This window comes from Astyanax mexicanus, chromosome 19 (genome assembly GCF_023375975.1).
Source record: "Astyanax mexicanus isolate ESR-SI-001 chromosome 19, AstMex3_surface, whole genome shotgun sequence".
NCBI classification, from domain to species: domain Eukaryota; kingdom Metazoa; phylum Chordata; class Actinopteri; order Characiformes; family Acestrorhamphidae; genus Astyanax; species Astyanax mexicanus.
Genome location: NC_064426.1, coordinates 8,284,604 through 8,300,930, shown reverse-complemented (window position 1 = coordinate 8,300,930; position 16,327 = coordinate 8,284,604). Strand labels below are relative to the sequence as shown.

General features: G+C 36.9%; 1 protein-coding gene across 20 annotated transcripts in view; it reads left to right on the top strand.

Moving 5' to 3' along the window:
• The window catches only part of cacna1aa (calcium channel, voltage-dependent, P/Q type, alpha 1A subunit, a), a 168,740-nt gene that overhangs the window by 36,128 nt on the left and 116,285 nt on the right, over positions 1 to 16,327 (top strand). For all 20 annotated transcript variants that reach the window (XM_049467678.1, XM_049467676.1, XM_049467677.1 and 17 more), the window contains exon 3: positions 876 to 1,015. In XM_049467678.1, coding sequence (XP_049323635.1) covers positions 876 to 1,015 — 140 coding nt within the window. The remainder of the gene's footprint in view (positions 1 to 875; positions 1,016 to 16,327) is intronic.

Below are 16,327 nucleotides of genomic sequence, written 5' to 3'. Positions count from 1 at the left end.
GGAGGTGCTTTTTAACCCTTGCAATTACTGTTGTCAGTCCATTCTCTATATTAACTGGTTCAAGTAAAGACTTCTAGGTAAGGAAATTGACATTGTGCTTAGCTTTTGGGTAAAGGATATTTTGAGGCACTTCTTGAAAAAGGTGTTGAACTGAACTTTACCTAAATCTGAAGTATGTTAATTAATGATCACTTTGAAATGCAGCATTTTCTGCATTAAAATGCAATCCAACCGATGTATACCACAATAAATAAACTAGATCAAGTGCAGAAATAACAGAGGTGCTATTGCATCACCATACAGATGAGTGGGTTTTTTTTAAGTGTGTATTTGCAATTTTTTTTGTTTAATCTTAAAGTTTTGGTGGAGGTGAAAAACACCTTTTTATAATTGCCCCAAACAAATATAAAAAAAAACATTAAAAAAGCACACCAAGAAAAAGACAGCTTTGAAAAAGTTAAAATCATAATACATTTTTATTCTTCATAAATTTGCTTTCACATAAAAAAAATATAAATAAATCTAAATTTTAGAACTTAATAAAATATGTTCTTAGATATTTAATTAATCTTACAATGGCTTCAAATTAATCACAGATTGTAAAGTTCAGAAGATAAGCTTTACTAAAATTAATGCCTAATTTATTAAGATTAAAGGTCAAGCGTGTAAAATATGTGAAAAATATGTGACAGTACAGTATGTATCAATATCACTTCTGCATTGTTTTATGGAAACTCACAAAAATATAGTATTTATTATTTTTATAGTACTTACTGACAGTTAATAAGTGGATTATGACTTACTTTAAAATGTTAAATTATGGTCAATCTCTCTCTCGTTCATTCTCTGCCTCCCTCTGTTCTTCTCCCTCACAGGATGACACAGAACCCTATTTTATCGGCATTTTTTGCTTTGAGTCTGGAATTAAGATCTTGGCTCTGGGCTTTGCTTTTCACAAGGGCTCCTACCTCCGCAACGGCTGGAACATGATGGACTTCGTAGTGGTGCTTACAGGGTGAGTCTGAAATACTTTATATATTCATACTTAAACACATGCTCACCCAACCAATGCACAGGCTGACAAAAACAGGCACACAGACATACATATACAAACTCTACTCTCTGCTATCAATAATTCAAAACCAGCCTGGTTTCAGATAAGAGCTTTTTGACATCTGCTTAAATGAGGCATTTATTTTCACCCATGTCATAATTTGGACAGTGTAAGTACAGTAATTGCATTCAGGTGCAGACAAAGATAATCTCTGCTGTTGCTTCATGTGAAACTAATTAGGCAGTCCTAGTATGCTAGTACTAGTAGCACTAATATGAACACAGGATCTTCTTTCTGTATTTATTTTCTGGTTCCCACCAAGAAACAAAGAGAATTTTCACATGGTTGAATGTGAAGCAATATACAGTGTGGAAAATACTAAAGGTCTATGTAACATTAACTATGAAGATATAGTCAGATAATATCCAGACTCAAATTCCTGATAAATTAATAACTATCCAGAATGCCTCTTAATCCAAAATCTGAATGCATCAACATATCATTGAATCATTTATCTTGAAACAAAAATGATAACTATAAACTTCCAACACTGTTGTCTCTGCATTCAAAAATAAATAAATAAATAGAATAATTGCATAATCAAAACAAAGCTTTAAAACAGGCCAGTTTAAATAAAAAATATATACCCAACAATCTTGACTTATTATATGTACACTTATCTAAATATTATATACTCCAAGCCCACTAGCAAAAACCTTTAAGCTCTAAAGCTGTGATAGGCTTTAGTTATAGTTTTATAGTGATAGTTTTGTAAGACAGGCAGTTTGTCAACTCCAAACAAGTATGAGAGGCTATGTGGTTCAAGTCTTGTGATTAATGTCAGTGAATGAGTTTCTCAAGCTTGGTACAGGACAAAGCTAACATTAAACTTGGAGAAGTGAGACTAAAAGCTTATGCATCTTCTCAATGCCCACACGTAAGTAACTAAACATCATGAAAGGAAAGCAAAATATATAGTCCAGGGTGGTCTATAAGCGTGTAACCATCAGTACATTAGTGGACCCTTTTCACCCCAATATAAGACACTTACTCACTATTTATACATCAAAAACAATTTATAATAGCTCATAAACATGCTTAATAAAAGTCTTATTATCCATACACATGATAATAATGAATAAAAACTGAAAACCAAGACATTTTAGAAACATGGAAAGCGATTTAAAATTTTTCACAGTAGTGTGTGCATATGTAGAGGGATGGCATTTGTATGTATAGTGTGTGTGTGTGTGTGTGTGTTTGTGAGGTTGTATGTGAGTGTGTGCTGTCTCGCCCTAATGAGCTCATGGTGAGGCAGGATTAGAGCAGACAAGAAGCCATAGACAGCAAAATGTCACCAAACTCACATGTATACACACACACACACACACACACACACACGCACACACACACACACACATCCACCACACACAGGCGTACATACTCATGCACACACAGATGAGTGGAGGCAACGGGTGGCATGCATAGTTCTGGCAGAGATGTCTGCTGGAGAGCTGTCAGGGAGGGTTTTTGAGCGGAAACAGGGGATGGAGAATGAAGAAAAGAAAATTGAAAAAGACAGTGTTCACTGGAGCCACAAGTGAGTTCCCCACTAAAATCCCAGTAAGAATTATTTCATAGTTTTTAAAAGGCATCATCACAGCATGGTACTACCACCCTCATGCCTCATTAACTTTTGGGAAGAATCTTGTTGATAATTGTGCAGTGTTTGTAATAGAGATGGATCTCTCAATCAGCTTTGTAATCATTATTGGCGATAGGAAGATAATCAGATCCTGAGAGCTGTACGGATTCATATGTTGAAAGTTGCTTTAGCTCTGTGTGGCTTCTTACTGCTAGTGTTATATGTTGTCGATTTCAAAAACTAAAAGCACTTCATCTTGAGAGACAAACTTTGGCCAGAACACCTAATTTTGCTCAAATTTGACCACAAACCTTTCTGACAAATTGCATATATTCTTCCCTGCACCATATACTGGCTCTTGATACTGTATTGTTGTCGGGTGTATCTTCCCTCCAGTCTCAGCTACTGAACTCTGTAGGCTGATTCAAAGCCATTGTTGGTTGCTTTCTTAACAAATCCCCTTCATTCTGGGATGCTGAGTTTTAAGGGACAGCCTTGTCTAGGCTGTGCCATGGTGGTATGATGCAGCTTCTAGTTTGACACAATTGACACAACACTAATAGTCAAAGCCTATTTACACCTATTTACACTATTTACCCTGTTTACATCTGTTCACAAGTAACGAGTAAATGCATTTTCAACTTGTAGTCAAATATGTCTCCAATTAGTCAGACTGAAATCAGATTGCTGTGTAGGATGTGGCAACTCCTACACGCCAAATTCTTCTTGCTGGCAAATTCTTCAAACATTGGTAGTGCATGCTGACAAAATATACAGGCTAGAGAAATATTTGCTCTTTATTTATTTAACCATGCATTGGCTTATACAACCTGCTGCTTCATGAACATAACTGTTCACATACTTGTTTGTGCGCTAAATGTGTTTTCGGAGGCTTTGAATAAAGACTTCCACTTGCCACACCGGCAAGGACACATACAGATATAGGTAGCCAATCTTTAAAACATTCTGTCATGTTGATCTGCTTTGATCCTGTTCTGCACCTAGTGTTTTTGTATGCACTGTCACTCACGTATGCTTTGCGATAATTTCTTAGAACTTAGATACAGATGCAGACTACATGGGGCAGCAATCATGCAAACCAAATGCATAGTTAACAGCAAATATATTTCTAGGTGAGCAATTACGTACTCAGCAATAAAGTTCTGCATGTGGTGGAGAATTAATTTTACTGAGAGAACTTTTGGTCTTTTAATGTGATTTGAAAAGACGGATGCATTTATACTGCTGTAACATGGGGCTTAAATGCATCTCAGACCACCTCCTGAAATAGATTGGGTGCTTGGATTTGTATCTCTTTTAAATGTGTTTACACTTACATTATCCCGAAAAATCCTGATACTTAATATAGATGAAGTGACCAAGTGTAAACATGGTCTTGTAGATCTAATCTGATGAATCTGGAACTGGGAATCTGATGGCATTTAAAGGGATACAATACACTGTATTATTAAATAATTAAGTGATAGTAATGATCTTCATGGTAAGCAGCATTCGAAGACTGCAGGTGAATCGTTTAACCACTTTGTTCCAGGAGAGAAGAAAATCGAGATATTTGTCTTACATAGATACATCTTAAGAGATGGTAGGTCAACCTGAGAGCTTAAAGGACTCTTTGTATAAATCTACATTTTGGTTTTTTGAACAGGACAACTACAAGAAAAAGTAGCCAAAAAGGTGAACAGCTGGCAAGCAATATACTACACCTGTCCTGTTCATATAAACGACAAGGTGGCTTGGTGGTTAGCATGTGTGGAAATGAGTGAATGCCCAGATGAATTAACACTGTGCCCTGAATAAACACCCTAGTGGTCAATGCAGTCCTTGAGGTAGACAGTAATTTTCAAATGAGAGTATGCTGTGTGTAATTGGCTGCTGTTAAGTGTAAAACAGTGTTCTTAAAAAGCGTTCTTAGGTCTCTAGATAGTTACTATGTGTACTAAGTGTAGCTTCATTAATTGATTTACAATAAAACAAACAGAATTTCTAAATTAATTGAAACTGTTTAAACTTACAAGCTCATTATTTTCATACAAGCTAATCTCTGTAGAAACTTTAAAGCCAGTTAAAATGCACTATTTATCATCAGATCTTAACAAAGCATCATCACAACATGATGCCTCCACTTTTGAAAAAGTGTTAACAAATCCACATTGTACGTTTTTTTTGGTACACTTTAATGTGATTTAAAAACATTAGTGTTATGTAATACAACAGATGTCAGAAAGTAGGTTTACAGACGTTTAATAATAAGACAAAGATAAGCAGCATATTCTGTATCTCTATGTTTCTCTTACCTATTTGTGTTTCAGGTACTTCAAATAGCATTTTACATAACCTTTTCTGTTTCTCTTGCTAAGCCTGTCTTTGTTTTCCATGTTTTCCTTTGTCCCCATACCAGTTCTTTCTTCCTTTAGTAACTGGAATAATTACTGAACACTCTGTCCCCCAGCTGCTGCAACAGAGCACAAGTGCTTTCTCTCTTTCTCTTTCAATCACTCACTCACAAACACACAAACACACACACACACACACACACACATAGTATCATGTGCTTTAAAGATCGGTATTATAGTATGTGACTGGTTGTTGTGAAAAATATTCACACACAGTATTAGTAAAAAATATTAACACATCATTTAACAGTGGTTCGTAAATAAATGCCATATTGATCCAACAGAAAGCCACAGTAGATCACATGTGACTTGAAATGTACACAAAAAAGGCAGTCATTCTTTCGATAAACAAACAAATGACTAAGGGTTTTCACACCTAAAAGTTCAGAGCAGAGTTTGCACTAATTTTTAATTTCATACTGCAGTTTAGTGAGCATAATAAAGAACTTTACCACATCCTGTCACCATCAGCTATGTTGTTGGAGTCTGCATATTACATATTAACTGGCTTGTAGAATGTTAGTTATGAGCTCGGCGAGTTGCTTTGGCAGGTGTTGTGTACGCGCTCCATGCAGCAGAATGAGTTCAAAAGATTATCCTCTGATTTCTTTTATTTCTGTCCTTTTGATACTCTGGTCCTTTAGTCCAGACCATGGTTTGCGGCACCCTACGTAAGCTCAGCTAACATTACTATCCTGTATCTCACAGCTGGAAAATAGTTAGTTTGTGAATAGGGAGTAAAAAGAAGAAGGAAAAAATTATACCAAGAATCATACGTAATCTTAAATGCTTTCTTTTTTTATTTATGTAAGCTGCCATTTTTTTCGTCTCTCCCTGTTGACTCCCTCACTCTGTTGCCACTGCAGCAAAATAATCATAGTGTTAAAAGAAAATGCTTGAATATAAGTTCTTGTTTGATATAAATTAGAATACTTTTAGCTGCTGAACACTGAACATTGGTTTTGGAATTGGTCCATTTTATAGCTCAGTTTTGGTTTTGCCAGATTGTCATATGAATGAACAGACAGTCGGGTTTGAGGTTGATGGTTTGAAACGTATTAATGCAGTCACTTACGATAAGCTACTTCTATTGCTGATGCAGGTGTACAAATGCATACTCGCACACCTGTCTAGTCCCTGTAGAGAAGTACCACCAATAGAATGAGACTCTCTGGAGCAGATAAACTTCAACCTTTCGGCACCATGCCTGTGTGGAGCATTGAAACTGTGTTCTCTGGAATGATGGATCTCCATTCAGTGCTTTTGAGATGAGGTGGGGAAGTGAGGATAAGCTGGGCGGTGGTCCAATATTCTGACCCCACTAATGCTCTTGTTGATAAATGTCATTAAATCCTCACGGCAATGTTCCAAAATCTAATAGAAAGCCTTTAGAAACTGCATCAAAAGCAGAATAAATTATTTTAAATACACTTGATTTCAGAAGGAAGAATGAATGAGCAGGTGTCCCATTACTTATGTCTATATGGTATATATACCATATTTTTTTTGCATTCTAAGACACCTTATCTTTTGTTTTTGATTAAAAAAAAAAAAAATGTGTTTCTGCATTTGAACAGTTGTCATTTTAAAACTGATCATGACTAAGAACCTGGAACCCGGTCACTACTGACTACTGTATCTAATCCACCCATCCAGTATATCTCATTTGTGCCTTCTGTAGTGCTGAGAGTGCATGTCGGTGTGTGTGTGTGTGTGTGTGTGTGAGAGAGAGAGAGAGATAGAGAGAAAGAGAGTGTGTATGATTGTGTGTGAAAATCTGTGCACACTTGTGCACTGGCATACCGGTGAATCTGTTCTAATGCATTATGCATATGTCTATGCATGTGTGTATAGGTATAATTACTCCACACATGGACTCCAGAGCTCCTGTGTGAGTGTGTGTTTGAGGCTAAGTGTGTGTAAGTAGGTCAGGCGATACGTGTGTGCGTGTGTGTGAGCGTTGCAGGAGAGTGTAGAGCAGCCTCTGCAGGAGTACCACGGCTGCTGCTGCTGCTGCAGCCATTTTCTTCACACCGCCTGTCTCAGTGTTAATGTGTCATTGTGCCATCAGCAATGGCTTCTGATTGTACCCAGCCAAAGCAGATACATGAGATTAAAGGCATAAAAATCCACAATCCACTTCCCTCCTCCCTTTACTGTACATTATTTTTGTATATGTTTGCATATAAGTTCTATAAAATGGGTTGCATTTTGACGCACAAATAATATTGACGCCCTAAATCTAATTGCATGGTGCACTGTTGACACCTATAGATTGTTAAAATATGGCTCTTAATAGTTACTGTGCACATTTTAAGTATATTTTATTTTGTAGTTGATTACTGAAGGCTCTTGGCGAGGTGTTTTTTTGTTGCTGTGGTAAAAAAATGATGGTATGTGGTATTTTGTTTGGGGTGCGCAGTGTGCACGGTGATGCAGTTGGCACACCTGTATTTGCTGCCACCCAGATAGAAACACACCAGAAATTTACCTGAACACACGTCACTTCCAGACCACCATGCCTATCAACATTAATATATTTCTAAAATCCAACGCTATTGAGACTGCTCAAAGAACAACAAACCAATAATTGATCTGACAGAAAAAGGTGGTCTTGATTCGAGTAAAGCTGCCACCACCATGCTTAACAGCTGGTGCTGTTGTCTTGGGGTTGAATGCCGTACTGTGTCCCATCAGCCTATTATACCATGAAACGTTCTTCCAGAATAATTTTTCTTGATCTGTGTGAACGTGCTTGACTGTGGACTGTATTTCTGTAAGATGTAATCAAGGTTATTGATAACTGTTGTAACAGTTTTAAATGCTCTAGATGTTGGTTGGAAAATAGCTGTGATCATTTTGAAGTGACAAGCTTTTTTTTCCGATCTACGACCACATATGGAAGTGACTCTGATCCGATAGGAGCAGAAAATTGACAACTAATAAAAGGAGAGGTGTGGAAAGATATAAGGGCAAGAATATGCTAAACATGCTCACAAAGGTGCTCTATTGCACATGCTCAAAAGCTGGGACTGGCTGTCTGTGTGTCATTGAGCTTCTTCATCCAACCTGAACGAAGTGGAGGGGGTGTTGGGGGGTGGGTGGGTTACAGTGTCATTACCGGGAAAATGGGGACAAAACTGTGTTGAGTGTTGAACAAATGTGTTTAGAAAGAGAGCAGAAAGACACAGGTGAGAGAGAAAGAAAGGACGAGAGAGGAAAATAAAGAGTGGTGGGGGGAGAGAAAAGAGAGAGAGCTTCAATGTGCATGTGTTTGGAAGCTGCTCTGGATGATTGATCATCTGCAGCAGTGAGAAACAGGGTTACTGCAGCAGCTCCTGCACACTCATTCGCTTGCTCTGTTTCTCTCGTCCTCTCTCTCCCTCTCCCGCTCTCATGCCACCATTTTTTCCAACCTATTACTTCTCCAGTTGCATCCAACCCTCGCCCCTCCCTCTACCTTCTCTCTCTCTCTCTCTCTATGCTAAGCCCAAGGGAGGAACAGTGCGAGATGCACAGAATCACACAGCATTTCTCTTCACCATCCACTGCAACCTTTCTATCCCTCTCCTTTTTTTATTTCCACTTCCTCTCTTTTTCCTTTTCTATCTCTTATTTTCAGTTTTTCACTCTTTACTTATCTTTATCTTTCTGCCTTTCTCTGTATTGCTTTGTCTTTAACACATGCTTTGACAACCCTTTCTCACTCTCACTTATTTGGTTTTAGAGTGGTGAGATTTAGAGGGCTTATATTGATTGTGTTGGGTAGTATAAGGTATTATAGGGGAGTGTAGAAGAGTATTTGGTAGTAAAAGGGAAAAAGGTTATAATAGGGTTGTGTAGAACAGTATTATGTAGTAAAGGGTATTATAGGGAAGTGTAGGAGAAAATGTGATAATAAAGGGTATTATAGGGGAGTGTCGGAGAGTATTGGGTAGTAAAGGGTATTATAGGGGAGTGTAGGAGAGTATTGGGTAGTAAAGGGTATTATAGGGGAGTGTAGGAGAGTATTGGGTAGTAAAGGGTATTATAGGGGAGTGTAGGAGAGTATTGGGTAGTAAAGGGTATTATAGGGGAGTGTAGGAGAGTATTGGGTAGTAAAGGGTATTATAGGGGAGTGTAGGAGAGTATTGGGTAGTAAAGGGTATTATTGCAATGCGATATGTCACACCCCTAGTATGGGATAACAGTTTATGGAGTGCAACGTAGGTTAGTATAGAGCAGTATATGGTACTATTGGGAGTATGGGGCAGTATAGGGTTGTATAGGTAGTATTTTGTAGTAAGTTTTGTAGTGTAGTAAGTATGGGGTAGTATAGTAAGTATGGGGTAGTATATAGTAGTATAAGGAATATTGGTTAGTATTGCACTAGTAGTTTTTGCACAAGCTTGCACTGCAAATTTAAATTATTATATAACTGTGTATTTGCACTTTTTGTATGGCTGGCATCAGGTACCCTCATTATATGCAAATCAACTGGTGTTTATTGTCTACTGTGTTCAACTGCACCATCTCCATTACACACTACTGACTGTACCTTTATACTTTATATATTTTATTGTATTTGTATTTTGTGTATTTGTTTACAAATACAAATTGTTTTACACTTTTTTTGGTATTTGTATTTTTATAAGTTTTGTTTTATCTTATCATTCCTAGTTACTTTTGTGTACTATCTGTCTGTCTCATTTGCAGATGTAATTCCATGATGAACTATTGAACTAAGCCAGCATTAGCTCTGTTTTACGATTAACCAATCATCAGAACGCTGAGAATTGGTTAGACAGCCATGGCCCCGCCCCTGTAGTGAAAATCATGAATGTCTTTGCTTATAGACTCATTACTACACCCTTCAAAAAATCAGTACAAGTAGAAGACATTTTAAAAAGCAGTTTTGATTGGTTAGTACCGCTGTCAGTCAGATATGTGTCAAAAAGCTGAAAAATGCAAACTAATGCATAGTTGCTGTTTTTTTGTTTTAGGTAATTTATGAAATATATGCTTACACTTACAATAACTATAAATATAAATATATTTTCTGATTAAAAATTATGTAATGATTTACATGCACTTATTGTCACCCCTTCTAGATAGAATGGCCTTACTGCACACCACTGATAGATAGTACCTGGTAGTATAGTGTAGTGAAGGAATTAAAGGATGTATTATTAAAACAAAGATAATTAAGTTATGGAAACTGTTATGCTGTTGTACGTAGTTTGTCCTTTTACTCTTCAGGGCTTTATGCACAATTTTGTTACTTTTTCTTTTTCTTTGTTCTTGCCTTTTTTTTTCTTGTCTCTCTTGTCTCTGTCTCACATGTCTCTCTTTCTCTCTCTCTTTCTTTCTCTCTCTCTCTCTCTCTCTCTCTCTCTCTCTCACTCACACACACACACACACGAACACACAGCTGTCCTGTGCTGTCCTTTACTGCTCTCTTTTGTGTGTGTGTTTATGTGTGTGTGTTAGTGTGAATGGTGTATGCGTCTTTTAGGTTTGGATCTCTTTGAAGATGAAATGATTCTGCTTCCTCTCAACACCTCTGGCCTAGTGCTTTGATAGTACACACACACACACCCACACACACACACACACACACACATTAAGAGTGGTAGGAAGCATCTGTGACTGTGTGTGTGTGTTTACTGTTTTATTTTGGTGATTCAGGTTTTGGCCACCTCGCTGTGTTTTATTGAAAGGCAGGCAGATGTATTTCGGGAAGCAGAGCGGTACACTGGGAATATTTTGCTCCTGCATCCAAAACAAAGTGCTATTTTTAGGTTGTGATGTCGTTTTAGCCACACTGGATTACAAGTTGAAGATTAGCTGATTTTAATTAAGCAAGAAAAGCAACCAATATCAACTAATAGCTAATATCTTCCAGTTCACCTGCTGAGCTTCCAATAAGAAGACACCTGCTATCACATTATTACAGGTGTATAGGTGATAGAAACTGTAGCTACGTAGTCCATCTTAAAGTAAATAGTCACACTCAGCTCATATGTCATACAGGCCAGATGAGATACAGACATGCACAGGTACTTAACAAACTTTATTTTAAAGTGGTTAAATTTTTTAAGAGTTTTGTGGGACAGGCATGGTAAAAATCTAATTAGGGCAGCAAGATACAACAACGTACCAGATGTCGCAGGCAAGGAGGTTATACAAGGAATATCCACAACAAAACAAGAGGGTAAGAGTAGTCAAAAATACAAAATATAAGGTCGGTAACGAGAAAACAAATCAGTTTTAAATAAAAATTAAATTAAACAATTTAAAATAGTGGAGTTCACTGATTTTAAGGGGCATTTGGAAACCTCTGGACATGTATTATTGTGGATCAGATGCAGATAAAATGCAAAGTAAGGGATATAGAAGGATAGTCACTTCAATTAGCAAGAAATAAAGAATGAAGAGAGGATGAATAAAAATTAAATAAAAATGTTACATACTCTACCTGATGTTAGTTTGATGTTATCTGCTCTATCTGTTGTAAGCTAAATGTTAACAGCTCTACTTTGTATTAAACATTAACTACTGTTAATGATGTTAACTAGATATTAAAAACTGTAGCAGATGTCTAGACTCCTAGATGTTAACTAGTTTAGCTCATGTTAGCTAGATGTTGACTAATTTAAATGGTGTTGGACAGATGTTTACACATATCTGATTTTAGCTAGATGTTAAGTACTTTTTAATGATGTTAAATAAAATGAAATGTATTGTGATAGTTTTCCATACACATGGATTAATATTACAAATAAATGAAACATACATTTTTGTGACAAATGCGTATATAAGTTTAAAATATGAATCAAGTCTCATTTGTTTTTAAGCAATTATTATCTGCTGATATGATTTTAATGTAATATCTCTGTACATCAGTGGTTGTTTGTATAACAAGTCAAGTTGATTGAACATGCTTTGATTGGTTTTGTAATGCAAATGAAAAATGTAAAAAAACGTGAAAGTTGGGTTCATACTAATGCACAGGGTATTTTCCAGTGTGTGTGCATGCATGCATAAGAATGAGTATGTGTGTCTGTTTGCACGTGACAAGTGCTCTGATTGGGTGCTGTGTGTTGAGAGAGTGTGTTTTGGTGAAGCCTGTGTGTGTGTGTGTGTCAGTCAGCCTGATTTATATTTAGTTATTCAGAAGGAGGGAGGGGGGGTGGTTTAAAGCAGTAGATCAATCAGGCTCCGCCCCTCCCCTTGCCTTGTGCAGAGATGCTGAGATTCTATCAATGGAGGAAGACGACTGTTGCCATGGAAACAGTTATGAATGAGAGCGGGGCCGGTAACCGTAGAAACTATGTGAATGAGGAACTGCTGGTTGCCATAGCGCTGCAGTGTGAAGGTAGATGGGCCTGTAGTCTGCAGCAGCTGCAGAATCGTCAGCATCTTTCCTCAAAATCAGCTCTGAGAGTTCATTGGTGAAGCATAAACAGAGATAACAGGGTCTGTGAACTGCAGCAACTAGATATGTTGGGAAAATTGTTTAATTATGTAAGGAAACATTTACAGTCAGTGCTGAGATAAAGGACAGGTTTGGAATCGCCCATTTTGAGGAAATGACATTTTCAATGGTTTATAAGTACTTAAGGTTAGGAAGACAAAGACAAAATATCTTCAAGAATGTTTATTTAAAAAACAGTATCCCGTGCGCAATGTCGCACATGCTGCGCCAAGCCCGCTACATTTCAGAGCACTGGACGAGATTTTAGTTAATGAATTAATATATTTAAGATTTTAATAAATTTACCCTGGTAATAAGAAATGAATGCTAACATATAGCTTTATATTTCTGTTTATTTCAAATGCTTTAAGTTTTGTATAATTGACGGGCAACACCAGACGCCAGGGTGACAACGTGCTTTATATTTCAGATAAATAAATGAATAAAAGTGAGTTTCAGTCAAATAATATTAAAGTGAAATAAAATAAATTTATGTGTAGTCGAAGTGTTTTATCTTTTAATTTTCTATTAAAAGATCTTTAACTCCAGCATTTGAGTGAGAATAAGCATCTGTTAAAATTCTCTGAATAAAATATCTGCTATATCTGCTATATTAAGCGGCAGTTATTAAGTCTGTGCACTGAACATAAATATAAATCCTTATAACTGTCAGAAATAAACAGAACTAATAATAACTTATAGTTACTGTGCAGATTTTTAAGTATATTTAATTTTCAATAAAGGTGGTAAAGAAGTGATGGTGTGTGGTATAGTGAATGGGGAGTGCAGTGCTCGTGGTGATCGTGATCCAGTTCTGGCTGCGCGGCTGACTGTTGATTTTAATCGGGGTTTCACCGGATCAGTCGCACAAGTCTTTTTTCCGCCACCAAGATAGAAACACACGTCATTTCCAGACCACCATTCCCATCAGCGTTAATATATTCCTAAAGTCCGCCGCTATTTTAAGAACAGGTGCGCAGGACGTGAAAATTGACGATGGTACGATGGAAACGAGACACCCTACATGCTTTGCGCAGGGTGTACGATAGGGCCCTTGGTCCTGCTTCTCATTATACTTATATAGCTGGCTAAAGCACTTTATTTTATATTTTAATTTATAATCAACTTGTTCCTGATTTTCTTGTAGCTGGTTTTTCAAATTCCCCTAACAACATTAATTTGAGATTTTTGTATTAATCATTCGAGTAATTGAAATCACTGTGCTTTTTTAGTATATATTAATAGTGTTAAAGAGCCTGTGAAATAAGAGAATTCATTATAGAACATTAGAGATACTTTACTTTAAAAGAACCAAGTAGTCATGCAGTGAAGGAAAAAGAAATCCTGTATAGAAGAAAAAGATGCATCAAGGTGCCTCGATAATCATTTTATAATCGCATTGCAGACTCATCATAATCAAATCATAAAGTGCTTAAACATTCTTATCCCAAATGCTGTGGAAATGCACCATAAGTACTGTACACATCATAAAGGATGGCAAAACTTTAGTTTCAGGCCATTTTTATTTTTTTGTTATTTTGAAAACACTGTTTGTTTTCTATTATGTTGGCCTTTTGTGTTTGCTAAGGATGTGTTTGCCTTTGTTTCATTCAGCACTGCTGTTTTTCTCTCATGTATATACACACTAACACACACACACTCATGCTCATTCTCAGCATGTGTCCAAGAGTGTGTGAGGTGGATTGGCAGGTGATTCCCAGCTGAGCGCCTCCCTGTGAACGGAGTGTAAACACTGGTGTGAGTGTGTGTGAAAGCTCTGTCTTTACCCCCTAATCTCACTGTGCCAGAGTGTGCTCTCCAGGGTCTGCCACGCTTTCTCTACGCACAAACCCAGAGGCCTCCAGCAAGGCCCAGGAGCTAGGCTGAATGCTGGGCCCACCAGAATCTGTGCTTTTCTGCTAAATTGAGCTCAAATGTGCCTTGGCAGATGGACATGTGTATTGATTTGCCATGATTTTAAAGACATTTTATATATCAAAACTGTAAAAATTTAATGCTATCATATATTAGTGCTGGGTGATATGACTGAAAAATTATTTCTCAATATGCCTAAGAGCAATGAAAATATCTGATTAAAGAATCAGTGTATATTTGCTGTATAGGCATTGTGTTCACCCTTATCCACATTTATTTTTTAAGTAAATTAGGGTACATTCACAAAAATGCTGTTTTTGGTCACTGGTCACATTTTTGAAAAAAAAAAAAAAGTGACCCTACGGTCTGTTCACCATTTTCAATGTTAGTATGGTAGTTTTTTATATCTTGAAGTAAATAATTTTGAATGTATCAGTATTTACTATATATTTCACAGCCCTACAATACGCTATGCTGTACATTTTTCTGTCAATTATATTTATTTAAGTCAATTAGGGCCTCCGGTTACCCTTAAAAAAGAAGGAGAATAACTTAGTACTCCAAAACACATCAAATGTAAGTTTGTTTTTCTCGAAAGATTAGTGCTTTCACCACACTTTTTACTTGAAACAAGAAAAGGAAAAGGCAATAATGTATTAATTGTTGTTGTATGCAGGTTTAAGATCATTTTAGCATGGGTTTAGATTGTGATTTTCTAGGGTAGTAGATTATTCACAATCATAATTATAAAAAGACTAGATAATAAAAAGACGAATTTCAAAACTTTCAAAACAATACTCTGACTCCTTGAAGTCCCAGCAGTCAACAACCTCATGAGCTCCTCTAAGCAGCTGCTCAACACTCTGAAGGAAAAAATAATTGATTCCCACAAAAAAGGAGAAGAATATAAGAAAATAGCAAAGCATTTTCAGGTTACAGTTTCCTCAATTTATAATTTAATTAAAAAATGTCAATTAACAAAAACTGAGGACTTAACAGACTCTGGGGTGGTGGTGCACTGTTCTACTTTTCAGCAAGTCCTGGACAAATATGGAAATTAGAAATCATTCTCTTACATCTTTTCTTCAAGTTCCAGTGCCATACATAAACAAAGAACATCTTAAGTCTGATGCATTTTAGAAAAAATGTTCGGTGGACTGAGGGAAGCGTAAAATATAAAGATAAAAAGTTAAGTACAATGACATGCCAAAAGTCATGGGATAGTGTCAGTGTATAAATTGATTAATTCTAGTTATAATAATAGTTTCTGTCCCATGCCTTTTGGCATGTTGGTGTAATTGAGCTTTGTTATAACTGTTATGACTGTTTTGTATTGCACCTTATTCTAAAAGTAGCGGGAGCTGAAATAAGACTTTTTAATGCATAAAATCTCAACCTCAGAATCATACATTGCAACACACTTGGCAGTATACATATCATTACCTTCCAATGCCTGTGTGTGTGTATGTGTGTTTGGTGTGGTTCAGCATTACTGCCCCCTTTTGCCTGTTTCCTGCTGATCGATACAACACTACTGTTTATAACTCTGCTTCCTGTCTGTCTCCGCCAGCACCTTGGGGACTGATCCCTGCCGGAATAAACTGCAACTCATGCTGTTCACTACTGTCATCATTAAGATGATTGTTTTCGTGAGTGTGTGTGTTAGACAGACAGAGAGTGTGTGAAAGGGTGAGGTATATAATGAGTCAGGTAGAGCTGACGCTGGCGGTGGTGTTGGAACCGCAGCTCTATAAATAGAAGAGGAGGAAGATGGGAATAAAAGCAGCCAGTCAGCATCTTCTGCTCTTTCCATTCACTACAGCCGTCCTCCCACCTACCTAATGTTTCTTTATTTCCTTCCTCTCTGTCTATATAGCCATTTC